At 45.1% G+C, this 23,511-nt stretch overlaps 8 protein-coding genes across 11 annotated transcripts; 4 read left to right on the top strand and 4 right to left on the bottom strand.

Annotated features, from left to right (window-relative positions):
* Positions 1–1,077: 1,077 nt before the first annotated feature.
* CG8006 (uncharacterized protein) lies at positions 1,078–2,810 on the bottom strand. The gene has a single exon (NM_139934.4). The coding sequence runs from the start codon at positions 2,733–2,735 to the stop codon at positions 1,224–1,226; it is 1,512 nt and encodes a 503-aa protein (NP_648191.1). The 5' UTR covers positions 2,736–2,810; the 3' UTR covers positions 1,078–1,223.
* Positions 2,811–3,956: 1,146 nt separating this feature from the next.
* tut (tumorous testis) lies at positions 3,957–5,123 on the top strand. Its single transcript, NM_168261.3, has 3 exons — positions 3,957–4,142; positions 4,209–4,387; positions 4,443–5,123. Exons 1-3 carry the CDS (start codon positions 4,029–4,031, stop codon positions 4,840–4,842), a joined length of 693 nt encoding a protein of 230 aa, NP_729346.1. The 5' UTR covers positions 3,957–4,028; the 3' UTR covers positions 4,843–5,123.
* Positions 5,124–11,354: 6,231 nt separating this feature from the next.
* CG13679 (uncharacterized protein) lies at positions 11,355–11,908 on the bottom strand. The gene is made up of 2 exons (NM_168260.2): positions 11,833–11,908; positions 11,355–11,767 (listed from the first exon to the last, which is right to left on the bottom strand). The coding sequence occupies exons 1-2, from the start codon at positions 11,839–11,841 to the stop codon at positions 11,417–11,419; spliced, it is 360 nt and encodes a 119-aa protein (NP_729345.1). The 5' UTR covers positions 11,842–11,908; the 3' UTR covers positions 11,355–11,416.
* Positions 11,909–12,282: 374 nt separating this feature from the next.
* CG7366 (uncharacterized protein) lies at positions 12,283–13,622 on the top strand. Its single transcript, NM_139932.3, has one exon. It carries the CDS (start codon positions 12,374–12,376, stop codon positions 13,541–13,543), a length of 1,170 nt encoding a protein of 389 aa, NP_648189.1. The 5' UTR covers positions 12,283–12,373; the 3' UTR covers positions 13,544–13,622.
* Positions 13,623–15,208: 1,586 nt separating this feature from the next.
* Dhps (Deoxyhypusine synthase) lies at positions 15,209–16,493 on the bottom strand. Of its 2 annotated transcripts, none has more exons than NM_139931.3 (2): positions 16,217–16,493; positions 15,209–16,158 (listed from the first exon to the last, which is right to left on the bottom strand). In NM_139931.3, the coding sequence occupies exons 1-2, from the start codon at positions 16,406–16,408 to the stop codon at positions 15,244–15,246; spliced, it is 1,107 nt and encodes a 368-aa protein (NP_648188.2). In that variant the 5' UTR covers positions 16,409–16,493; the 3' UTR covers positions 15,209–15,243. The 2 variants fall into 2 exon arrangements, with proteins under 2 accessions (NP_648188.2, NP_001261569.1); NM_001274640.1 differs by having other exon boundaries at positions 15,209–16,147.
* A 219-nt stretch (positions 16,494–16,712) lies between these two features.
* UbcE2M (NEDD8-conjugating enzyme UbcE2M) lies at positions 16,713–18,853 on the top strand. Of its 3 annotated transcripts, none has more exons than NM_001274639.1 (4): positions 16,713–16,921; positions 16,998–17,178; positions 17,257–17,558; positions 17,817–18,853. In NM_001274639.1, exons 2-4 carry the CDS (start codon positions 17,079–17,081, stop codon positions 17,958–17,960), a joined length of 546 nt encoding a protein of 181 aa, NP_001261568.1. In that variant the 5' UTR covers positions 16,713–16,921; positions 16,998–17,078; the 3' UTR covers positions 17,961–18,853. The 3 variants fall into 3 exon arrangements, with proteins under 3 accessions (NP_001261568.1, NP_648187.1, NP_001261567.1); NM_139930.2 differs by having other exon boundaries at positions 16,843–16,921; positions 17,817–18,167; NM_001274638.1 differs by having other exon boundaries at positions 16,843–16,921; positions 16,995–17,178; positions 17,817–18,167.
* MED24 (Mediator complex subunit 24) lies at positions 18,127–23,430 on the bottom strand. The gene is made up of 7 exons (NM_139928.5): positions 23,222–23,430; positions 21,424–21,510; positions 21,208–21,365; positions 20,296–21,138; positions 19,868–20,228; positions 18,993–19,810; positions 18,127–18,849 (listed from the first exon to the last, which is right to left on the bottom strand). The coding sequence occupies exons 1-7, from the start codon at positions 23,309–23,311 to the stop codon at positions 18,225–18,227; spliced, it is 2,982 nt and encodes a 993-aa protein (NP_648185.1). The 5' UTR covers positions 23,312–23,430; the 3' UTR covers positions 18,127–18,224.
* On the top strand, positions 21,584–23,178 carry CG7387 (uncharacterized protein). Its single transcript, NM_139929.4, has 2 exons — positions 21,584–22,286; positions 22,374–23,178. Exons 1-2 carry the CDS (start codon positions 21,692–21,694, stop codon positions 23,126–23,128), a joined length of 1,350 nt encoding a protein of 449 aa, NP_648186.3. The 5' UTR covers positions 21,584–21,691; the 3' UTR covers positions 23,129–23,178.
* Positions 23,431–23,511: the final 81 nt, after the last annotated feature.

The raw sequence follows: 23,511 nt of genomic DNA, 5'->3' as shown, positions 1-23,511 counted from the left end.
GCAGCGAATGTCGCGCCGCCTTCTTTGGACAGCCATTCATTACTACAGGTAGAACCGCCCTACCTGAGTCACCAAATACCCCTCTCTCCCAACCTCCCTCAAAAGCTGGCACTTTGCATAAAATATTTGCGTTTACTTAGACGTTGTAAAAATTATAATTATGTGTGCGTGCCTGACATGCATCCCCATGCATTATGAAATGGGGGATTGAAACGAAACCATATTTTGCGATCACTTCGCTTAGATAAGACCTATTCCCAATTCCCAATTGCCAATTTCCAAGGGTGACGTCTTGCTTAAAGCCTCCGGTCTAGGACACCACTGGCACTTTAAGCCATAACTGCCAGCTGAATTTGCAACCGGGCCAAAACATGGCCAACGATGGGCAGGGTAGCGAAGGGTAGCATCGTGCTTCGCAAGCTATAAATAATTAATTAATTCAGACGTAGACGAGTTTAATGGGTAGGGAAAGGGTAGGTGGGGGGAAAGGGGAGGTGTTTGTGAGACGACAGAGCGTTCTATGCAAATTTCCGAATATAGACCATAAATTCACAAGCCAAACGAAGCCCGATGAAGCCATCACTTATGCCCTACCTATAACTGCGCTCAGTGTACAATGTACCCTATATATACTGTACGCTTATGCTGCCATAATTATATATGTGTATATATATATCGGATACTTTGCGGATATTAAGTTGCGGCAAGTTCTCTGACCACCGATGGACTTCAATGGCGACCACGCCCAGCCAACTCGATGGAAAGTACTTTGGAAAACTGCTTTTAGCGACAGTTTTCGCTTGCCTTTTTCCCGGCTTTTTCTGAATTCCTTTTTTTTTTTTGCTTTTTGTATTCTTTACCGACTGGCTTTGCTGCTAAATCCCTGCTTGCTAACAAAATGTCTATTCTATTCTATTTTAACCCTGTAACGCAGCTTCCGTTTCTGGTTTTCGCAAAGCTGCAACGGAAACATTGCATAACTAAAAAATAGCTGCTGTTTACGAGTAGATTGTTTGTTTATTGTGTAGTCATCTCCAGCTTTGGTCCCTTTCCCCAACTCGCCCGTTCACTTTGTATCCCTGTCAGCAGTTCTTAATTTAATAAAGCGTAGTATTTAAATTAATTAACGAGCAGCGTAGCTCGCGGTGTAAACGGGCTTACACAAAGGTGCAAAATGATATCAAAAATCTGGTGCGAGAAAAGTTGCGGATTCGCAGGATGCTTTACTGGAACAGTTGGTCCTTCTGGCGGAGCAGTGATTTGAGATCCCGGGCCAGCTGGTCGTGTTCATCCTCCAGGCGATCGAGCATCTTGCTAAGGACTTTATGCGTGACGATCCCGTGACAGTTGCTCCTGCACAGTTCCATGATCTTGGCCAGGTGGACCATTCGCTCCCGCTGCAACTCCTCCTGCAGCTCAATCTGGTGGCGCATCTGCTGTAGATCGTCCTCGTCGTACGATAGCTTCTGGGCCAAGATGCTTCTGCGATAAGTAAGCCAGGTGTTCTGTAGACATGCCATCACCTTATGGCGATACCACTTGAGCGCCACCCTCTCGAATCTTCGATCCAGAGCCTGTAGTTCCCAAAAATTACGAAGCCCAAATTTCTGGAAGCAGGTTTGGAAAAATCTCAACCGTTTGGATTTTCCGCGCCAGCGTTTCAGACGCTCCAAGGCCTTGTAGGCACCAACTATGAACCCTCTGACTCTCTGTTCAGCTTTCATAGTATCCATTGAGAGATCAGGCATGTCCATCACATCCTTCATCGTGCCATCCGAGTTGTAGTATGCCAAGCACTGGACACGCAGCTGTTCTCTACGCATCAGCAATCCCTGAACAGTTGGGTCCGTAACGCCAATAGGAGAATGGCATTGGGCACTGGCTCGCTCGGCAGGAACATCCTTATGAATCTTCTTTGGCGGCTTTGGCGGCGGAATCTTCGATTTATATTTTGATTCGATTGTGTTTTTCAAACGTTCGGCCATTTCCTCAAAGCAATCCCTCAGATTTTTCACAGCACTTGATCGGCGGTTGACCTGATCTATGACATTGGTGATCTTGATGAGTTTCTCTTGGGATAAGGAACTGGAGGAATGGGTTCTTCCGCTGTCAGGTGCATCCCGATTGAATGTGGAGCTCGATGGATGCTGCTTATTTCTCGAGAGCTCATACTCCAATAGTTCGACTCTCTTCTTCACAGTGTGACTATCAGCACCATTTGGGGACTCGAAGCCAGTCCTTGGATAAACTTGGCTATCCTTCGAGTCAGAGGATCGCGTATTTGTTTTTCGTATTATTGTCACAATGCTGGCAAAACTACTGGTCGTAGGATCATTTTCCGATTGTTCGGAAACCTCCTTGATGGGTTCCAGTTTCCTGGGTCGTAAAATTTGAGTCGAGCACTTCTTGAGCAGTGTAGGTGATTTGCCAGTAGCTAACTTCTTACATGGCTGGCCTCTGTACTCATCCAAAATTACGTTCAGATTCCTACTGTAGTTACGCACATCCGTGAACGGTTCCTTGAGCACTCCAAAGTCCTTCAAGTGGCCATGCATGAGCAGCATCAGGCTATTTCGGGCCAACTTCTCGCTGAGAGGAGCCTTCTCGAATATCTTTATCCATCTGGCCATGATGGGGCGATCCGACTGCTTAGCCCTTGCCTGATCGGCATACTTGTAACTGGCTAGCTGCTGCCTGAAATGGCGATCCAGTAACTCCTCGCTTAGATCCTTCATGGCCACATTCGCATATTCAACCGGAATCAACTGATTTTGTTCCCAAAAAATATTTGTAATTTTAATGATTTGAATAAAATGAAACCGCTTACTCAAATCGGGTAAGGAAATGCGGAAATATAAGTGGGACTAGTGGCCTTACTCGGCGACTGTCACCAAACGTCTCTCAACCGCAGAAAGGGGAGGGGGGTCAAAAGTGGAGCTCAGGGTTTCTCAGAGATGCTTCAAGTGGTGGGCCCACGTCTGGCAACAAGCACAAGGAGCAGCGACACTACACTTTAAACAAAGAATATCAGAGCTTACTTTTCAAAGAACTTAATGGATTTTCTTGTCGAAACACTCTTACCTGGTGCGTCTCTACACTACGTGGACTAAACTGGACTTCACAGTGATAGCTTTTGCATTTACCACTTCATTTAAGAAAACTGTTGTGTATTAATCTAACAACATGTTACCTCCCACAAATAGTTTAATGTCAGTAATTTGCTTATGGCCATTTCGAAACAATGAATTATTAGTGTAACAGCAGTAGCAACAAAACAGTATGCGGTTGCCACGTAAATTTTCATTAGCGCAGCGCGCGTATAAATTAGGAAAATGAAGCAGCAGCAGCGGCAGCAGGCACTTGAGTGCACCGCAACCTCCATCAAGATGCCCCCTGGTGGGGTGAGTGGGTGGTGGAGTGGGTGGCGGATGGGCGGCTTAACCGCAGCAACAACAACAGCGAATGCGATGCGAACCTACATACATACATACATAGGTGCTGCGGCTTGTGGCGAACTGTGAGCAAAAGTTGCAAACGACCGACTGCCTGCATAAATTTATATTGTTAAACATGAGCTAGAAAAAAGCACGCGCAGCCTGTCAAAAGAAAGCAAAAATAAAGAGCAAAGAAATTGCCTGACATGCAAAAAGCGGTTTGGAAAAAGAGTAAAGTAAATGCATAAAGTACATAGCAAAAATAGAATACCTTCGTATAGAGCTGAGTTCGCAGCAATGCCAAAAAAAGACCTCTTACGCAAAAATATAATATGAAAACACTCTCTATTTTACACAAATGTTAAACATTCAAACAAGTTCATAAACAATAATAAGTTTATGCCCCTCCGTTACTTTACCTAAGTGTTAAGTATAAAGAATTTTACCAACTTCATTGACTATCTGGCAACGTCGCGAGCGTTGTATGTTTTAAAGCTTATTTGGTCACACTAAATCATTGGCATCTTAGCTTTTTTTTTTTTTTTTGATGCACGCGTGTATGCTGTGTATTTTTTTTTTTTTGCTATTTTTAAAATGGATTTCGAGAGCAAATACTGCACCAGTCAAGTAAATGGCACTATTACCATAACTACGCGCAAAGTCCTTGATGAAAATCTAAAATCCTTACTGGATGAGGGAAAGGGCGAGGTGAGTGTCTAGTGAAGCATCTAGTCTCAAAAGTTTACGGAGACACTAATACGTTTTTGCTTCTAGCTGTTTCTCTCGTGTATACCGAGGAATCACAGTTGTTCTCCGCGGTGGATTGTGGAAGTGGCCAGCGAACTGGGTGAAGTTTACATTATGCGCTATAAGATTGATTTTTCGGGAAATTCTCGCGGCTACGCCTACTTGCAATATATCAATGTGGACCTCAAGGAATCGGCAATGCAATAGTACGTACTTCGTAATAATTTTCACATAAAACAGCACTAACCCTAATAATCCCAGTCTGCCAATGCGATTCCGACAGCTTTGCATGTGCTTAAGGGTGGAGCCATCGACCAACAATCGCGAGCTGGTGCTCAAAAACGTAGAATCGTCGCTTAGACCATGGCAAGTGTACCAGGAGATGTTGAAGATACATCCCTTTACCATCGTTCGAGTCTACGAGTATCAATTAGACCAGTTCTTCTATATATTTGAGTACCGCAACAACGACTCGGCCGCAAGTGCCCATCAGAGAGTAAGGAATTCGATCAGAAAATTCGGTGAGCATGCGCACATCTCCTGGTTGACTGCGGAGAACATCTTGAGCAGAGCCAGCGGTAGCTTCTGTTTTCAACGGGAAGTAAGCCAAAATCGTACTCGACGCGTTCCTCCCAGACAAAAGGGCTGTTTCAAGTTTTAAATGGAAGTGGTATCAAGTATGTTACTTTATTGGTTCATGCTACCAAATCCATAAGGCTCCAAATGTTTTGTTTGTACTACACGTAAGTAGGACGAAAATGTATAAAATACTTTAATACTTTAGTTATATTTTTTCTATTGTTAAATAAGTTTATAAGTAAAATAAGAGTACTCTTAAATAAGTCAACCATTTAGATATGAATGAAGATGTTTATTGCTTGATTTGTGTAAGTTTTTGTAATACGTGGAATTTGAAAACAAGAATATGTGTTTTGCAAAGTTAATCTCTGATTTTTTAATGAAATTTTAAAGCCAAATATCAAATCACTTTTAGAATGCATACTATACCTTAAAAAAAAACTAACCAAGCGGATTTTGGAATTCCTGTGGCTCTCTGGGCAGTAAATTATGTTGCTGCCCATGCGAATGTAACATAAACTTTCACCAGTTGTTAGGACAGGGGGAAATTATACACAGCATTGTTCCTGGCAAATCCTTTTGGCCCGCCGCTTCTCACTCTGATGAAATGCAGCCGCAGCTTGTTGACTTCATTAACTCTGGGCAAAAACAGCGAGCAGCCATAAAAATAAAAAAAAATAAAAAAAACAACACCGACAGCGCAGCGAAGCTGCAGTTTTTCACATGCAAATTAATGCAGTGTCTTTGGAGTGGCGGAGTGGCAGCCAGGACTTTCAGGGCAATGCGACAACCTGCGGCATAATGCAATTAAATGAGTGCAGCGAGCAGGAGTCGACGCTAGCCTCCGGCTGGCATTGTGTTGGACACGGTGTCTGGGTACCGGGTCTGACTCCAGATTACGGGTCTCCAAAGTGCAATGATCGACGGACGGGAGTGGAGGGAGCGCAAGACATCCGTCAGGCGAAGGATGCACAGGACGCGAGGTGCGAGGGACAGGTCCGCTGCGCATTCTAATGCGATTGCCGCACTTGACGGGATGTCGTGGCAGGCGGAAACGGATGTTGTTGTCCTGCTCAGCTCTGCACGGTTGCAATTAAATTAGAGCCTCAAATCGAAATGCAGCCGTAACATGATGATGCAAAAATAAGAAGCGACTGGCATATTCTGGAAGCCTCATAAATATTCATTGAATTAAGCTTAAGTCGAGACATCCTCTCGGGGCATTCAGGGAAAAACAAGCCGAGCTGAATGTTTTCCAAAATCATTTGCATTAATTTGTTAATTCAAGCGCGACAGCCACGCCCCTGTTCACTCGCTTAAAGCCCATTAAAATTTCAAAGCCATGCGAGGGATTGTACGAGTCTTAACCCATTGGCAATCCCCGGCGCAAAGCACTCCTCCGCTCGCCGTCGAAGGGTTAAAGTCATGAAGCCGCATCTGTGACGCAATTACAAAGGCTCGAAGTTTGCTTCTAATTTTGCTCTACTTGCCATCATAAAGTCATCCGTTTTTCAACTTACAGATGGGAGCCAAACAATAGTTTCCTTTACTTTTTATATCCTTAAAATTCGCGAAACCAATGAAAAAACAAAGTTAAGTTAAAATACGTTTTATTTTATCGGAATAGTGAAGATCTTGGTAACCATAAGAATTGTACTTTACATGCTTGAAAAACAGAGATATAAAATATATATATTACATGATAGTCTTATTGTGGTGCCCCTGCTTTCCTGGTCACCACTGTGGTGTGACCCATTTTCGAGTCTGCGATGGAGGGCAACTCAGCCAGAGCTTACCTGGTTATTGCGGCAAGTGCCAATATTTGCCTTTCGATGCGAGCGGCAAAGAATATAAGGGGGACGTATAGTGTTGTCGAAGGAGCGGTACTGGGGCCCAAAAGTCAAGTGGGGGAGTAGGAGCAAGTGGGAGTGCCTGCCAACTGACACAGTTTGTTTAGGCTTTAAAGCGGTCGGTCCTTGGATTTGGGTCACAGATTGCCTGGGACAAAGGAGGCAAAGGAATGGGATTGGGGGGGTTCTGTCGCCGGAAAGCGAAAGTTATGCACATATTGAGTTCAAGCTTTAAGGGGAATGTGCCTGTACCCAATTTCTTGCCGCTTTCAGCTTTTTGAGTGCAGTTTTAGTTCCGTTCCTGGCCCTTTTCCATTTTCGTGCATTTCTCTAACCGCATCTGCAGCAAAGAGCATGACAGATGTGCATGATATAGCGATGTGGCGGAGGAGAACGTAGGAGGAGTTTGTGGCACTGGATACGGACGCGGATGTGGTAAGGTTGAGGATGTGGATGAGGGGTGGGGAGGGGATGGGAGGAGCCGCCAAACCTCTAGCACTTAACTCGAATTTTTGGATGATTTTTTAAGCAACTTGTCGTTGGCTTGGAAATGCCATTACCGACATGCATCATGAATATGGATGATTCTGCTTGTTTTTTCTGGGCCCCATCATCATTTCCATTCTCCGGTGGCTTTGGTTTAACCAGATGGAGTACGAAGCATGATTGGCGGATGGAAAGAATTCAATATGAGCTTTTGGTTCGTCTTTAAAAAGTTAGCAACTAGTTTGCCGATTAAATTTGCATGTTAACCAGACCTGAAACGCTGAAATGTTTTCATAAATGATGATGAAGAGCTGCAGCTGCAAGCATAAAAACCCTGATTAACTTTCGTTGCCAGCAAATTTAAAATATTTTATCAAAACAATTGTTTTTGTTTTAAATGAAAAGTAAACGCAAGTCCATTAACTTACAATTACAAGCTAACAATCATTTAAAACAAACAAACAGGATGTTTAAAGTTCCATTAAGTCAATGCTCTGCAATAGAGTAAAACAAAATGCTAAAAATGTTTGCTAATATAATTGTAATAAAGTAAATATATATTTTTAAATTTTATTTAAAACACATTTCAATTTGGAACGATTTGCATTAACATTTTTAATAACCATCCTTCTGATTTGAAGAGCACTTATCAACAATTCAGTACAAGCACTAAAGAATTACATTTTTTGTAATATTCTTTGACAAACTTTCCCTTACCCATCAGCTCATATTTTATTAATCAATTCAACTTTGTAGCCAAAAATTATGAAAATTCCCCCAGATGCTGCGTTGAAAGCAGAAGTTGACAATGAGTGCCGAGGAAGGCCAAAAGTGTCAGAAGTTAAAACAACACTTTTATTGACTTTTACGTAATGCCTTCCTTAGGGTTTTCTCTTTTTTTTTCGGTTTGGGACTAGCACTCTGGATTATACAAATTAATGAAAAAAGTTGTGGGCGTTACCCTGTCCGAATAGGATATACATACATATAGAAAACGCAAAAATATTTACTTTTCATAAGGCGAATGAAGACAGGACTTGGAGCAGGAAGTCGGTCCTTGAGGTCGTATTAAAAAATTGCCAACAGCAGCCGGTGGGAACTGTTGTTTCCGCTGGCAAATGAGTTTACGAGCGTGTCGTCGTGTCCTGGCTGCTTTGTTTATGCTGCATATTAAATAAATTTGACATCCGCCACGACAAGTCGTGCGGCTCTGGTTTTCGTCTTCGGAGTGGTTGTGGCAACTTTGCTTGTTGACAATAAAATAACATTTTGCACTCACTTAGCCCAGCTGGGCTTTTACCCACTTCTCTGGCCAAACTTGCCACTTGCCACCATTCGAGAATTTTAATGAAAAAACTTTTCCCCACTGCCAAGCATATGAAAATCGCTCATATTTTTGGTCCGGAAATTGGCATGCAATAGAGTTGATTTCGGTGCGCAATTTATTGTATTTACATACATACATATATACGAGAACGAGTACGGAGGCGGCTTCATTAAAATGTACACTTGATCATTGCTTGAATTTCTTGTGCAAACTTTCCATGGAGGAGCGTGCAAGGATGTGGCATAACAATATTACGCATACGCAACGTGAGCTGAGCTGAACTAAGGCTGTTGCTCCATCGGAAGCCCAATGGTGGCTGATAGCTGATTGTCAGCCGCTCGTGGCATTGCAAATCAATCAATAAAACGCCAGGGCAAGTCAATCGTAAGGAATTTTACGCAACACACAATCAAACGCATATTGACTTGTGCACAGGACACTGTGCAAAGAGATTAAACCCAAGTTGGTTGGCTAGATAGTTTAAAACTGCAAGTAGTAACTTAATTATAAAAATTAACTCAATTTGTGAAGTGTTAAGTTATTTAAAAAAAATAGTTTTAATAATTAAATTAGTTCTGTTTCAATTGTTAAAACATTTACATTTATAAGTTTGTTACCAAAGTAATCGACTGTGTATCACATGAATTATTTCAGTTAAAGTTATAATTGAATTCCTTTGACATTTAATGTGATCAACTTATTTAAGTGGCAAGTGGGCGTCAATTTAAAACTGCTAATTGACCGTATTTAAAATTGCCCAGCTCGATTTTCCTGCAGTGTGCGAAATTGTGAAATTCTATGCGCAATATTGAAGCAGCTGCTCATACTTTAGCTAACATTCCATTCCGATGGAGAGTCAAACGGACCAACTGACTGACTGAGTCGGACGGACGGACAATCGATTATTTGCAGAGTGCGAAATAAAACGTCAAATGAAATAAAACAGGACGGGCTGAAATGCACGAAAAGTATATAGAAATGTATTTGCCATATACCCATGGCGGTATGTACGATATGGATGGCTATGCTTTGGCACTGGCTCCTGGCATCGGATTCCTTCGGTCGAACGGCAATTTAATTTCAATTTCTCCGTTGCCAGGCTGCACTCTCTGTGACTTTCTCCATCTCCGATTTCCGATTATTTATGGTGCAATAAAAAATATATGTATATATATACATGTACATATATATGCTACAAGCAGGAGAGGCAGCAACTTTGCATTAGCATAGCAACAATATTTACCGACTCTTTTGTCCTTGCCACAATTCTGTTGCGAAATTTCATTATGAACGGATGTCGCTTAAGTGCACATTGAATTCAATTAGAGCCCGACAACCCATGCAATTCTACGTATGTACATGCTCTCGCAGAATCTGTGTAGTTTCTGGATGTGCGGGCATATCTAAGGATTCAAACCTGCCAATTGAAAATTGAATTATAAAATATTTCGCATACACACTCGCACTCCGCAAACATGTCCGGTTAGCAGTCCTTCTCAGGAACAGGACACAGAAAACCGCAGTCAGTTGTTGGCTCTGTGAGAGTGTGTGCGGTTCGGATTGGAATGCGCAACATTAAGAAGTCAATCTCTCCGGATGCAAATAATGCTATTCCTGCTGGGAATATGGTACCCTACCTTTTACGGCTCAAGTTCGGCGGGCAAACTTATACAGGGCATCCTGTAGGGGACGCATTGTGTGGGGCACCGTATAAGAGGCACCATGTAAAGAGCACATTAGGGCCGCCTTGTAAGTGGCACCTTGATAGAAGCTTCTTAAGCTTTACGTGGCATATGAATAAATATTATAAAGGGCAACGTGGGTCTTAAAAGGCTCTTTATACCATACCTCTTCCACAGTTTAAATTACCTCAGCATAAAGTTATAATTATCTTTCACTTATCTTTGATACTAAATTATTTGACACTTAAATAAATAGATTTACTCGTTATTAGATTTCCTCGTGACATTATTTGCCCACTGCATTGTACCTAACCGGTTTAATTGCACCGCAGTCATCCATCAAGAAAATACTTAAGAGATATATATCCGCAAGTACGACCCAGTCGCTTCTGAGATTCCATTCCCCTGGGCCATCTTTGTTTAATGTGTCTACATAATAGCGTTCACCGGCTTCCATCTGGCTGCATGTTGCTAGATTCTTTCTTTCCGCCTCTAAATTTGGTCTGGGTCTGGCCAAGATGCTGTGCGAGCGTTTCCTGCATCCTGTCGTTTCCTGTGCCCCGCCAGACCAGCGATCCACCCCCCAAAACACCAGCATCCAGCGGCTCCTGCTTTTGCCTCTGCCAGTGCTGCGGTGGCCATTATTTCCTGTATTTAATTGCACTACTCTCGGCTGCGGTTTTCTGCTACATTTGTTGCCGCCTGCAGCCGACCAAGGACTATAATGTACTTTGGCTAACCATCCGGGCAGTGCAGTCCTTTCGGCTCCCAGGACCTCGCCCATTTACTTCTTCTTTCCTTTTTGAGCTGATTGTCGTTTGCCGGCTTCTTCTTTGTGACGTATTTGTTGGTCACTTTGCAGAGGCAGTCATCAAATGATTTATACTTTAATAAGCGTGCTCGAGACATACAGAGAAATTAGATGTGGCCACAAGAGCCGCCTCCACTCGACTTCCACCCAACACCTCTTCACCACCGTCGTCCCGATGACATTTTTCTTTGACGCTCGCAAGAGGAATTTGCGCAATTTATGAGAGGCGGCAGGCGGGCTGAAGAAATACCAAAGCAGCATTCGAGAAATTAATAAGGAAGTTGGAAACGATGGCAGTTGGCTCCTCGCAGGTATTTCCGGTATTTGTGCCATTAAGGCAAACGAAAGGCAGCGAAAGGTGGCAAAAATGCACGGAAACTCAGACCCCGCGATTATTAAGGGGTTAAAAGGTTGAGTTGAGTTGAAACCATAGCGAGTGGATTTTAAAATCATGTATTTAAAAATTTGTTATTGAGGCGTAGGATTCACAGTCCGTTGAATTACTTCTTCAGCAGCAGAGGAGCGGCAGCGGTGGCCACATAGGGAGAGCTGTAGGCCAGGGGCGAGGTGTAGGCGGCGGCGTAGGGAGCGATGGGAGCGGCATAGGCAGCGGCCACTGGAGCGGTATAGGCGGCAGCAACGGGAGCGGTGTAGGCGGCGGTGTAGGCAGCTGGGAAGGCTGCGCTGTGAGCCACCGAGTGGGCGCTGTAGCTGGAGGCATAGGGAGCCACGTACGCGGCACTGCCCACCACAGCCGGAGCGGTGTAGGCCAGAGGAGCGGCGGCCAGAGGAGCCACAAGTCCAGGCTTGGCAGCAGCCACAGCCACAACAGCGAAGAAGCAGACGGCGATCTATAGACAGAAGTACTCCTTAATTAATAGATCCCATCAATCCTTAAGATAATCAATGAACTTACGAATTTCATGTTGATTGTTGATTGGTGCTTTGTTTGGTAGAAGTGACTACTGGGAGCTGTGAGCTAGGTTTGATGTTGAATTAACCCAGCTGGCCAGCTTATATACAACCCACTTGGTCATCCGGCGAAGGCCGCGCTTACACATGCAGCTGTCGTCGTCGACATGGCAGCACAACGTCTTTGACTCCGATCCAACTTACTGGCCAGTTGAAGACGTTGTTGCTCCATACGCACACTTGTCACGTGCGGACCGAATTCGTAAAGGGCATTGCCGGGTTTCCTAGACCCGAACGACCTTGAGCGAAATCGGTTTCAGTTACTCTAATTAATTTAAATCACAATTCTTTCAGCATGCTTCATAATGAGTAATTAATTACTATCATTTGGTATCCGAAAATATCAATGTAGCAGTATATTTTCTATATATTTGTAACATTTTCGATCAACTGTTCGTTTTCCGCCTATCACAAAATTCTAACCCACAAAAAATCTAAAAAATATAAAATTAAAATTTCAAAAACCTACAAAAAAGCATCCAAGAATGACTCAGTTAAGCGAGTTCGCCCTGGACAGCCACTTTGCCTCCGAGCTGCGCAGCCTGCAGTTGTATTCCAAGGAGCACCCTGTCAGCCAAGATGACCACGACATAAGTCAGCGTTGGATGCAGCACTTCCAAAACGCCAAGGGTTTGGATAAATTCGCACGAAACTGCATGCTGCTGATGATGTGCGAACAGTTGCGAGATCTTGGCCACTTGAGCAAACCCTTCACCGAACTGAAGAACTTGAGTCGCCCCATGGACGATTTGCTGAACGAGTACCATGGGACGACTACTGTGGAGGAGGGGCAAATGTCGCCGGTTGAAGATATTGAGGACTCGGACACCAATGTCTCCAACTATGGCAGTGGCAGTAGTTCTTTCTCCCCTGGGGTGCCCTATCCCATTTCCACGCCCGAGTTCGAGAGCATTAAGCGGTCTAACCAGGATCTGCTTAAGGAAATCGACTCGCTGCACTGTCGCACGGTGGAAGCGGAAAAGCTATACCTTAGCAGGAGCCAAATTCTGGAGAAGCAGATTGCCGAGAAGTCGGCGTTGGCCAAAACGAAACTTCCCCAGGAGGGTATCTATCAATCCTGCCGTGCGGCCTGCCAGCTTCTGAAAAAATGGCCAGGCGAGTCAGTGCGACTCAATTTTCTGACCACCTGCCTGGAGCCCTTTCTGCGGAACGATATGATCACCAGCTTGCAGATCTCCGAGTTGGATCTCAGTTTCGAGAATACTCTGAATGCCATGGTGAAACGGGCCTGCTCGCGAAGGGACGACAATGTCCGCATGCTATATGACCAAATTTTGTGCCAGGAAAAGAACGACCTGAAGGAGAAGGAGGACAAGGTGCGACGATTACAGGAATCCACAAGGTTGGAGCGCCAAAGATTGCGCGCTCTAGCCGAGGACTTGAAACGTCGAGAGAATTTCATTTGGAGGCACCAGGCCGTCGCCACACTGGCAGTTGCAGGACTTTCCTCCGATGACCAACGCAGTCCCAGTTCCACTAACTTAAAGTGTGACTCATGTCTGAAAGAAATGTCCATTAGAAAAGGACCTCTGGATCCCATAGGCAGGAGCAGCAAAGGTGAAAAAACCAATGATGTCGTGGATCTGGAGAAGTTATCTGACGCACTGAGCGATATGTCCATAGACAAATGGTAATCCTCTAGCGACAGCACACTTTTATAAATATATATATTTTTATTTTCCTGTTGGCATCAATAAATCGTTGAGTTGCTTTAAAAACTTCCACGCCTCCCCCCTCGCACTTTTCACCGCCTGCGCCCCTGTCAACGGCAAAACTTTTAATGTAGTTTTAATTTTCTCGTAATCACGAAGGGAAGTTGGCTGTAGTCCTGGAAAGTCGGCAATCATCTACGCACTTACACCGCGAGGAAAGTTTGGTTTTAATCACATCAGTGCCTAATGTTATAATTAAGGTTTTTAATTTAAATCAATTTCCCAAGGCTATACAAACTGTATTACAATTTTGTAAAAATAATATAACATATACATATAATTTCTTTAATTTTCCTCAGTGTAGTGACCATTTCTTCATCCGGCGAGGATGGGAAAAGAAAACGCAGCCAAAAACAACAAAGTAGGAAGCGCAGCAACAGCTTTGTTCGTAATTAGTTTTTAAGCGCTTCGAAAGAGTATGTGGTGGTGGATATACATACATATATATCCTAAGTGGGCCCAAATAGAGTGTGTGCGTGTGCGTGGGTGTGTTTTGGCCATGGTTATGACAACATGCAGTTAAGCACTTCTTAACGACGGCTGACTGCCGATAATGGCATTTTGCTTGTGCAATAAGTGCAATTGATTTTCTTGGCAGCTAACATAAGTTTTTCAGAAATAAATTATTTTTGATGCCACATTATTATTCAGTATTAAGAGGATTTTTAATTTTCTTAATTCCCAAAGGAAAACTTTTAAAAGCGAAACATCTCAAGCGGCCTTAAAAAAGCGTATAAATTTCGAAAATTTGATAAAGCCAACATTTCTTGCCATGCATACGCCAAAGAACATACATAATAGTTTTTCCTCGCCGCATTCCCAAAAAACCATTCATTTTCGAAGAAAGCCAGGCAAAAGTCACAGAAAAAGTTGCTAGCAGTCGGGAAAAAGTTGTCAAAGAAAATGCAGTGCCTCTGCAATCCCCAAAACTTTCAGCCAGTCCATCTTTCGCAACTGCATCCTGACAATAGCTCAAAATATGTAGTGCCAACTGTCGTAGAAGCCGGAACGGAGGGGACAAAATGTAAGTGCGCGAAAAAGTTTCCGCATGGCTTTAATGATGCGTGCAGACAAGCCAAAGTTTGGTTGGCCAAAAGGGAGAAAAATTTTGAAGAAATGACGGAAGCCGAGCGCTTACATTAGTGGCATAAAATTAATGACAAATTTCGTGGGCTTATGCGGATGCACTGTTCCGTGGCGGACGATTTCCTGCCAGCGAGAGCGAACTTCGCAAACAATTATGGGCAGAACTGAGGGAATATTCGTATAAAACTAAGGCCACGAGGAATATAGCATCTGTGACCGCCGGTAAAAGCTGCATTTTTGCGGCACTAAAGCGATTCCAGCAGCAGAACCACTATTACGGCGGAATGTGCATGGCCCACTGGAGGTGCCGGAGTGCAATGCTGTTGCTGCTGTTGCCGGTGGTGTTTATCACTTGCAGCCAACAACTCCGACGACGCTTAATGGCTTCCTGCCCGGACAGTTTGCATCTGGGCGGGGCATAACACTTCGGGGACTTCCATTCTCGCAATACGACCCATCTGCGGCCCAACCATTCCTTAATAAGTTACATCTGTACATTTGCGTTGATTGCGTTGTCCTTATTTTCTCGTATATATTTACACTTGGTTAGTCTCTCGGGGCAGCTCTTTGCCGGCGCAGTGATGCCGCTTGGCGAATGTTTCACCCACAATCAACGGAAAGACCAAGCTAGCCTCGGCATACACCTTAACAGGGGTGGCATCCTTCCTGATCTTGCCCCACGATATAGCCTCATCCGGTCGAGCGCCGCTATCGCTGCCGTCAAACTCCGAGGCAGTATTAATGAACACTGAGTAATCCGCTCCATTGCGCATCAGATTGGCATTACAAATGTGATGCTTGATAACGCCGCCGCCCACGATGATCATCCCGCTGTTGACCGCCTTGACAGCCATGGTGTTGAGCCTCCGCAGATCGGACAGAATGTCCACCACGAGTCCAGGTTGTCGAAAGGAGTGAAAGTACATCATGTCGCCCAGACTGCCATCCGTCAAGGCGGGACAAAAGACTGGTATTTGATTCTTGGCAGCCCAATAGTAAATGGAACTAGGATCGCCAATCCGTTCGCCCAACCGATGAATAATCTTCGACGGCGACCAGATAGTTCCCTGGGATTTTTGCTCCTCCAGCATCTCGTCCAGCAGCGGCATCACCCAGTCCTCGAACTTACAGTAATTATCGTTCGGCACCAGAAGGTTGCCAATTCTGTTGATTCCACGCTCGCGGAGATCCCTGCCACTCAGCTCAAATGAACCCATGAACGTGGGAGCCAAGCACTTGATGAAGTCCTCCTCGACGCCGCCAGCTGTGGTCACAATGCAGTCGATCATACGGTGCTCGGCCAGAAAGCGAATGGTCTCTCGCAGTCCGGACGAAACCAAGTTGGATGTGTAGCCCAAAAATACGGTGCACTTGCTTCTTCGACGGATGAAGTCGTCTGTTTCATGGCTGTCTATTTGGTCCGCTTCCAATGGCTGGTCCCTGCAATCCAGCTGCCAGTGTTAGGGGTTTGTAACATATCGTAGTTATGTATTTAAGTTACTAACTTACCATTCTGTTAATTTCCCGAATGGCCAGGCCAAGATTCGTGGCCTGAAACCCGGTGTTCACATAGGATTCGAAGAGCTTACTGTAGTCTAAGCCTTCGTTGAAATCGTAGCCACTAACTTGGGGCGTGTTTTCCGCCAGAGCCTCGCTGCGCTTCAGCACAGCATCCTTGGCCACCGATGGCTCCGTCGACATAATCAGAAATTGTTGAAATTCAAAATAAACAGCTCAAGGGGAGCCCAATCGTAATGCATTAATCAACATGTGCTGGTTAAGGCAGCCCTGGTTTCCGATAGAGATGTGGTTTGCAAAGTAGCTAACAAATATTTCTTTAAATTTATCTGCAAAGTTTTACGTAGTTATGGAACGAAGTAAGAAAAACCAGCTATCAAAGACTTGCGTTTAATTTAAATAAATATATTTAATATATATATTTAAAAAAAAAAATTATGACGATGATTTTCAAATATATTACGACACCGGTTGCATGTCGAAAATTTAGGTTTTAAAATTTTCTTCGTTTCGAAGTATCCAAACTTGGCTTGAATCCCGCTGAATCCGAAGTCCGCTTACCAGCACTACGCAACAACTATCGAGCAGACTGTTATCGGGTGCAACCATCGATTAATTACACATATCGCTGGGCAGAAACAAGGAAAGGATAGAAAGCACTCGAAGTGATTTTTTACATCAGTTCTATTGTTAACGGTAGGCCAAAGATTCAGTGAAACAATTGCCCTTAAACCACTGACATTTCAAACAATGCAACCTGTCCCTCAAGCAGCAAAAGCCCCCCAGAGAGCCAGAAACTTTCGAGCACAGCCAAACGCGGAAGACGAAACGCCAGCGAGACGAGGACGCCAAGATGATTAAACTATTCACGCTTAAGCAGCAGAAGAAAGACGGCGAGCAAAAGGGCAGTCAGCAGAAGAAAGCGTCCGCCGCCCAGCTGCGCATACAGAAAGGTAGTCTCCAATCCAGCACCTGGTATGATCAACTCTCGCTTATTACTTATCCATCTTGGGCTGTTTTCCTCCCCCCAGATATTAACGAACTGAACCTGCCAAACACTTGCGCCACAGACTTTCCCGATCCCAATGACTTGCTCAACTTCAAGCTTATCATCTCGCCCGACGAGGGCTTCTACAGAGACGGGCGCTTCGTGTTCAATTTCCGCGTCGGATCCAACTATCCGCACGAGCCGCCCAAGGTGAAGTGCGCCACCCAGGTGTACCATCCCAATATTGACCTGGATGGCAACGTCTGCCTCAACATTCTGCGCGAGGACTGGAATCCAGTGCTGAACATCAACTCCATCGTCTATGGCTTGCAGTTTCTATTCTTGGTTTGTATTTCGTGATTTGTGTTATTTTAGAGGCTATACGCTTTGTTCCATAAGTCTTGATCAACAGCCACAGTTTTCAAGTTACAATTGATTTTTTATGTCTTGTTTTGTGAACAATTGATTTCTAAGTGTGCTTAATTGAACGCCCACTGAAACAATTCAATATAAATGTTTGTTTATACCACTTAACGATCATTATTTCTATTTTTGTTATTACCCAAGCCAACAGTATTACTAATCCAAATTAACTGCTTCCAGGAACCCAATCCCGAGGATCCGCTCAACAAGGAGGCGGCCGACGTCCTGCAGACCAACCGCCGTCAGTTCGAGAACAATGTAAAGAAGGCGATGCGTGGTGGCTGTGTGGGCGAGACCTACTTCGAGTGCTGTCTGCTCAAGTGATATAGGGAATCGCAAGGTCTCTTACTTTAAGCCTGTCCATACACCTCCCCCTACACCCGCTAACTGAAGAAGATGAAGCAAAACACAGACGAACATCGGCGACAACAAATTATTGTAATAAACGAAAACAAAATCCACTGCGTGCAAAGAAGAAGCCGAGTCAAGTCACCAATTTCTAGTTTTTAATACAATTCATTTAGCAATTTCGCCCACCCGTCTCTTAATCATAATCGGCATACCCAATGTGGCAATCATCCAAATCCCTCACAGATGAATGCTGTGCCTGGCCATCTGCATATTTCGCCACAGGCAAAGATCAGACACAGCGGACAGTCTTCCTGCCTGGATTCGCAGATCGTATAGTCTGCTGATGAGACCCACTTTTATGTCGTCGGTGACCAAAACTTTCAGGAGCTGTTGCACCAGGCCGTTGGGCAGCAAGCGCAGGACGGGAGCGACCCTCTCACCACCGCATTCCACCAGCAGCGAAATGAACTGATAAACAAAAACGGCCTTGGGCGACAGTTCATCTCCACTGACAAACTGCAGGAACACTGCGAAAATGTGCTGCACGCTCGTCTGCAGTGGTTCTCTTAGAGTAAGCGGCGTAGTCCGCAGTTCAGATGTGGAAGTGGAGCCCAATAATGCTGCCAGGCCAGCTCCGGTCGTAGTGTCCGTAAAGTCGCTTGAGTTGTCGCTGCCATCGCCAATCACCTTGCGCACTTTGGCTGCATTGGCCGCCAGTTCCTCGTCATCGTGAGATCTCGATCGCTTCTTCATGGCCGTCAAAGCGGAAGTGCCATTTCCTTTGCGGCTCTCCAGGCAGGAAATAATACAGTAAACACAGAGGCGGGCCAGTACCAGGGATTGGGGCTCATTAATGTCCTCACTAGAAAAAAAAAAGATTGCCAAATTGTGAGTACGAGTTCTATCATAGCAGTTTCAATTTTTACATCCTTTCTTGCTAAATCGATTCGATTTGTAGATAATAAATAAATGAAATAATATACAGAAGAAAATATTGGTATTTACCCTTGTCGTCGCAGTATCAGTGGAGCCACCACGTACTGGAGCAACGCCTCAGTGGTCTTCTCAATGTCGAGATGCATTACGGCAAACACAACGTCCATGGTTCGCGACATATCCCTTGTGTACTTGCAGGCCAGCAGTTGCTCCACCAACTGCGTGGACAGCCACGCCGCGCCACCGGCTAGCAGAAGCGACTCCAACGACTGAGCGGCGCGAACGGGCAGGTGACCAGCATCGACTACTGTTCGCCACACCTCCCGAAACTGCTCGACTAGCGGGGAATGTGAAATGAGGCGGGACTTGGTACTTGGGGCAGGATGCACATCGTGTTGCATTTTTCTGATAATCTGATAGGAGAGAGCTAGTCGCTCCTTGGCATTTTCCTGGCTGGAAAGCTCTTCGCTGGTCAACGGAGCCAGGAACTGCTGAATCATGTTTAGTGGTTTCAGAAGTTCCGTTTCCTTCACCGAATACATGTAGGCGCATAGAAAACTAGTGGCGCAAACGGAAAAACTGAAAAGTCTTCTCTTAATATTGTCCAGAATACTTTTAACGTCCGCCGAGGATAGCGTTTCCTGCTCCCAAGCTATTAGCACATGATGAAGCACTCCGGGCAGATTAAGGCAAGTCTCCTGCCAACTTAAGTTGTTTGGCTTAAGTTGTGATGCCTCTGGTTTACTGAAGCTAAGCAAAAGCTCGTCGACAATACTGTCATCACAGAGGGCAAGAATTTGACGCGGATTCTTAAGCTTATTCCTTTCCACCATGCACTCACGCACCCATTTTTCAAAAAATGAGTCACCACGCTCAGATAAGACCACCTGAAGTAAAATAGAATTCATTAAAATTGCAGCGTAATAACAGGCGGGTTTACGAACATCGGATCCATAGGTCTGCACAATGCTTGTCAACATTAGGAAGGAAACATCAAACAGAGTGGACCGGATGACGCATAGCTTGCCCAGGTCGCCCGGCACCGGCTTGGAGTTCTCATTGCACTGGATCAGACGCGATACGAATGTCTTGAGGCGTCCCTCGACGGTAGCCACTGAAAGAATCAACTCGAAGCTGTTGCCCACCGGCACTTGGCAAAGGACATTAACCATGTCCTGGACCTTGTTGGTGCACAGCGTTTTTAGTACTCCGGAAAGCGGAACCTCTGCGCGCTTGATGAAGTTTATATTGGAGGGTGTCTGTTGGCCATTGTCGCATTTTTTGAGTAATTGAGAGGCGGCTTCCCTGAAAGAGTTCGTTTTAAATTATATAATTAAGATGGGTGTACAAAATGCATGATTTCTCGACTAACCTTTGACTGGCGAACTTCTTTACGTGGACATCATTGACTAGTTGTTGCTTGGTCCAGTCATTCAAAAGGAACTCGATCATATTGCATGAGCACTTAGTATCCATGAAGTCTAGCAGCAGATTGTCCTCGATGAGCAATTCCAAAGCCTCCACCAACTCGGGTATGTAATCGGCCGGTGGTGGTTGCTCCCCGGGAATCCGTTGCAGGGCGTGCAATTGCTTAATGATGTGCGGCATTTTAAAGAACATAAAGGCACCCCACATAGTGTCAGGACTTGTATCCGCAACATTGCTCAGCGTGAGGAATCCAGCACGGATGATTTCGTAGAAGAGCCGTGTATTGGAGTATTTCTTTAATCGTTGCAGCATCTGCAACTCAGCCACGTAGTAGCTGGTGTCCTTGCACGGATTGAGAAGCACTTCCACCGCCAGTAAGGGTTGCACGCAGCACGAGATCTTCTCGAGTGTTGACGGCGGATTAAGTGGTTGCATTTCAAGATGCTTGGCTTCTATAAAGGCCAACTGCTGCAATTGCTGCTCCACTTGTGGTGCATTTAGCGTAAAGTTTGAGTTCGTCAACGATCCCTTGATGGTAGCGTACTTATCCCGAATCCGTCCACATATTTCGAGCTCTTCGTGACAGCCCACGTACAGCATAGACAGCAGGAACTGCTGCTGGCTAAGCCGATCTATCACCACGCAGGTCTGGTCCAGCATGTATGATTGCTCAGCACTAATCTCACCATACAGTTCATAGTGCTGCACAGTTCTGGCGAAGATTTGAAGCAGCCAGTACACCAAGTGGACGACGGAACTCGGTAAAACCGCTTCCTCAGATTTTATTCTGGAAATAGAAATGAACAATTATTTTTACTCCTGCTTTTTAACGACTTATAAAACTAAAAGGACTTACCGGCAGGTAACGCCATCCACGATGCTGGCCAGGAATTCAAGGAGCGCTGTAATGCAATAAACGCGCTCTAATTTGTCATATTTGGCAATGCACCGAATAACAGCAGCGTGAGAAACGAGATGGGCGCACAGTGAATGCTTCAGGTAGTTAAGAACCAACTGAAAAGCATAGATTACAATTTAGAAAACAATCTAAATACTCAGATCAACTACTCACCGGATTAGCCGTGGAACCAATGAGTGCCTGCTGCATCAGACAGTCAGCCAGATTGTATACATCTCCACTGACTCCTCTCGGCAGCACCTGAAATAGTAATCAAGGGAAAGACAATAATGAAACATTTTCTTTTCCTGTCAAACTTTAACACAATATCTGGGTCACAACCCCATAAAATAAACAGAAACAGAACCACTTAAAAATCTAGTTAGGATTTCCACTTATATAGTTAGCACACATAGTTGCATATTTCGTTACGCGATAAAAAATGTTTCGTTTAAAATTATTTCGCAGTCCTGGAGACGTATTAAGCACTTTAATTAGCGGAGCTGCAACGGATTGCTGCAGGAAGACGTCACATTGTTTGGAGTTGGATCGCGCTCCCGCTGTCGCTGCCTGCTGGATCTGTATGCGGATGATCAGTCAATATCAGTTCAGGACCACGAAACCAGCCTACTATCCAGATCGCCAGCGGGAGGCGAAGCGAACGTCAGCGGGAGCCACGCCTCAACAGGTGTCATCTCCGGCTGTTAAGTACCCGCAAAGCCGAGGCATGCCCAAGGACTACTACTACAAAGTGTTAGGCGTCAACAGGCACGCCACCATCCAGCAAATCAGATCGGCTTTCTATGCGCTGGCCAAGCGCTATCATCCCGACTCGACGCACTCGGAACAAAAGCTGAAGCACTTCCAGGAGCTGTCCAACGCCTACAACATCCTAACCGACGAGACGAAGCGCTTGGAGTACGATCAGCTGGGCGGGATTAAGGATGAGCGCGCTTTTCTTGAACAGGCGGGCAATCCCCTAAATGTGGGCCTCGAGGAGGCCAAGAAGTTCGATTCGGATAAGACGACAAATGATGGTAAGCAGACGGATTTTAGATACATCAAACACCATTTCACTTTTCACTATATCACGATATGAACACGATCCTTGAATCGCCTTCTAGAGATCAACAAACTGAAGAGCAACGAGTTCGATCTGCCACTTGACTTCCTTGAGGCGACAGTGGGATGCAAGAAGCGGATAGAGCTGCGCTACTTGCGGAAATGCGAGACCTGCAAGGGCAAGTCACAATTGATGGCGCATCGGGATGTGGGCAAGGAACCCTGTCGGCGATGCAATGGAACTGGAAAGGTCATGACCAAAACGCCAACCTTCTCATCGGTGAACACATGCACGCAGTGCAAGGGCAAGCGATTCACAAATCGCAACGACTGCGAAACATGTTCGAATCGCGGCTTCGTGGTGTCCAATGTGGATGTGATGGTATCGGTGCCTTCCGGATCCCGGGACGGTGATGTGGTGAACATTATAAATCCGGAAACGAAGCAGCAGGTCACCTACCGCTTGTCGGTGCCGTCTAGCGACTATTTCCGACGCGTTGGCAATGACATTCTAACCGACAAGCACCTAAACATCTCGGAGGCCATTCTGGGCGGATCCTTTCAGATACGGGGTCTGTACGAAAGCGTGGAGCTGCGTGTGGAGCCGGGCACCCAATCCCACACCCAGGTGGTGCTCAATGGCAAGGGGGTGCGCTCCAGGGAGGGCGTGGGCAACCACATCGTCACGCTGAAGGTGCGTATACCCCGGAATCTCTCCGTAAAGCAACGCCAACTGGTTTTGGCACTGTCCCAGGCAGAGGATCCGGTTTTCGAGCCCAAGACTAAGAGCACGGAGGCGGGCAATTTGAGTCACTAAAATTCTCAATGTACCGGCCTCATTGCGTTTACAATATATTGGTAAACACGAACATTGATTGTTTGGTGTGTTGATTTGCTTGGGTTGCCTTGCCTTTTTTATGTTGATGCCCCACTGGGAGTCCGTCCAGCGCTCGCGCCACGCCACATAGATGAGTTGGAGGATCTTGTTGTTCTCCTTCATCTCTCGCGTCCGTGGAAGTAATATAACTTTTACTTTTCTCGTATTTCACGCAATTTATTTTATTTAAACCTAATATATTTTTTAGCAGCGCTCAGTGTGACCGAGGTATCTTTTATTAATCATACCAAAAGAGTACCATAATTTTCCCATCCTACAGTGTTGAAAAACACACAATCTTAAAATTTGTCGCCAATTTTAAA

This window comes from Drosophila melanogaster, chromosome 3L, assembly GCF_000001215.4.
Source record: "Drosophila melanogaster chromosome 3L".
Classification (NCBI taxonomy): Eukaryota; Metazoa; Arthropoda; class Insecta; order Diptera; family Drosophilidae; genus Drosophila; species Drosophila melanogaster.
The sequence above is the reverse complement of the archived record's forward strand: the minus strand, read 5'-3'. Positions and strand labels throughout refer to the sequence as shown.

What these genes read in the sequence shown, in the direction of transcription:
- CG8006 (NM_139934.4), bottom strand. Translation starts at nt 2,735, where the DNA reads ATGAAGGATCTAAGCGAGGAGTTACTGGATCGCCATTTCAGGCAGCAG.
- tut (NM_168261.3), top strand. Translation starts at nt 4,029, where the DNA reads ATGGATTTCGAGAGCAAATACTGCACCAGTCAAGTAAATGGCACTATT. An exon ending in TGGATGAGGGAAAGGGCGAG is followed by an intron (nt 4,143 to 4,208) that starts GTGAGTGTCTAG and finishes TTTTGCTTCTAG; the next exon opens with CTGTTTCTCTCGTGTATACC. An exon ending in AAGGAATCGGCAATGCAATA is followed by an intron (nt 4,388 to 4,442) that starts GTACGTACTTCG and finishes TAATAATCCCAG; the next exon opens with TCTGCCAATGCGATTCCGAC.
- CG7366 (NM_139932.3), top strand. Translation starts at nt 12,374, where the DNA reads ATGACTCAGTTAAGCGAGTTCGCCCTGGACAGCCACTTTGCCTCCGAG.
- UbcE2M (NM_001274639.1), top strand. Translation starts at nt 17,079, where the DNA reads ATGATTAAACTATTCACGCTTAAGCAGCAGAAGAAAGACGGCGAGCAA. An exon ending in CCAGCTGCGCATACAGAAAG is followed by an intron (nt 17,179 to 17,256) that starts GTAGTCTCCAAT and finishes TCCTCCCCCCAG; the next exon opens with ATATTAACGAACTGAACCTG. An exon ending in GCTTGCAGTTTCTATTCTTG is followed by an intron (nt 17,559 to 17,816) that starts GTTTGTATTTCG and finishes AACTGCTTCCAG; the next exon opens with GAACCCAATCCCGAGGATCC.
- MED24 (NM_139928.5), bottom strand. Translation starts at nt 23,311, where the DNA reads ATGAAGGAGAACAACAAGATCCTCCAACTCATCTATGTGGCGTGGCGC. An exon ending in GTGGATGGCGTTACCTGCCG is followed by an intron (nt 21,139 to 21,207) that starts GTAAGTCCTTTT and finishes TTCTATTTCCAG; the next exon opens with AATAAAATCTGAGGAAGCGG. An exon ending in AAGAAGTTCGCCAGTCAAAG is followed by an intron (nt 20,229 to 20,295) that starts GTTAGTCGAGAA and finishes GAACTCTTTCAG; the next exon opens with GGAAGCCGCCTCTCAATTAC.
- CG7387 (NM_139929.4), top strand. Translation starts at nt 21,692, where the DNA reads ATGTTTCGTTTAAAATTATTTCGCAGTCCTGGAGACGTATTAAGCACT. An exon ending in GGATAAGACGACAAATGATG is followed by an intron (nt 22,287 to 22,373) that starts GTAAGCAGACGG and finishes ATCGCCTTCTAG; the next exon opens with AGATCAACAAACTGAAGAGC.
- Dhps (NM_139931.3), bottom strand. Translation starts at nt 16,408, where the DNA reads ATGTCGACGGAGCCATCGGTGGCCAAGGATGCTGTGCTGAAGCGCAGC. An exon ending in TTCGGGAAATTAACAGAATG is followed by an intron (nt 16,159 to 16,216) that starts GTAAGTTAGTAA and finishes TAACACTGGCAG; the next exon opens with CTGGATTGCAGGGACCAGCC.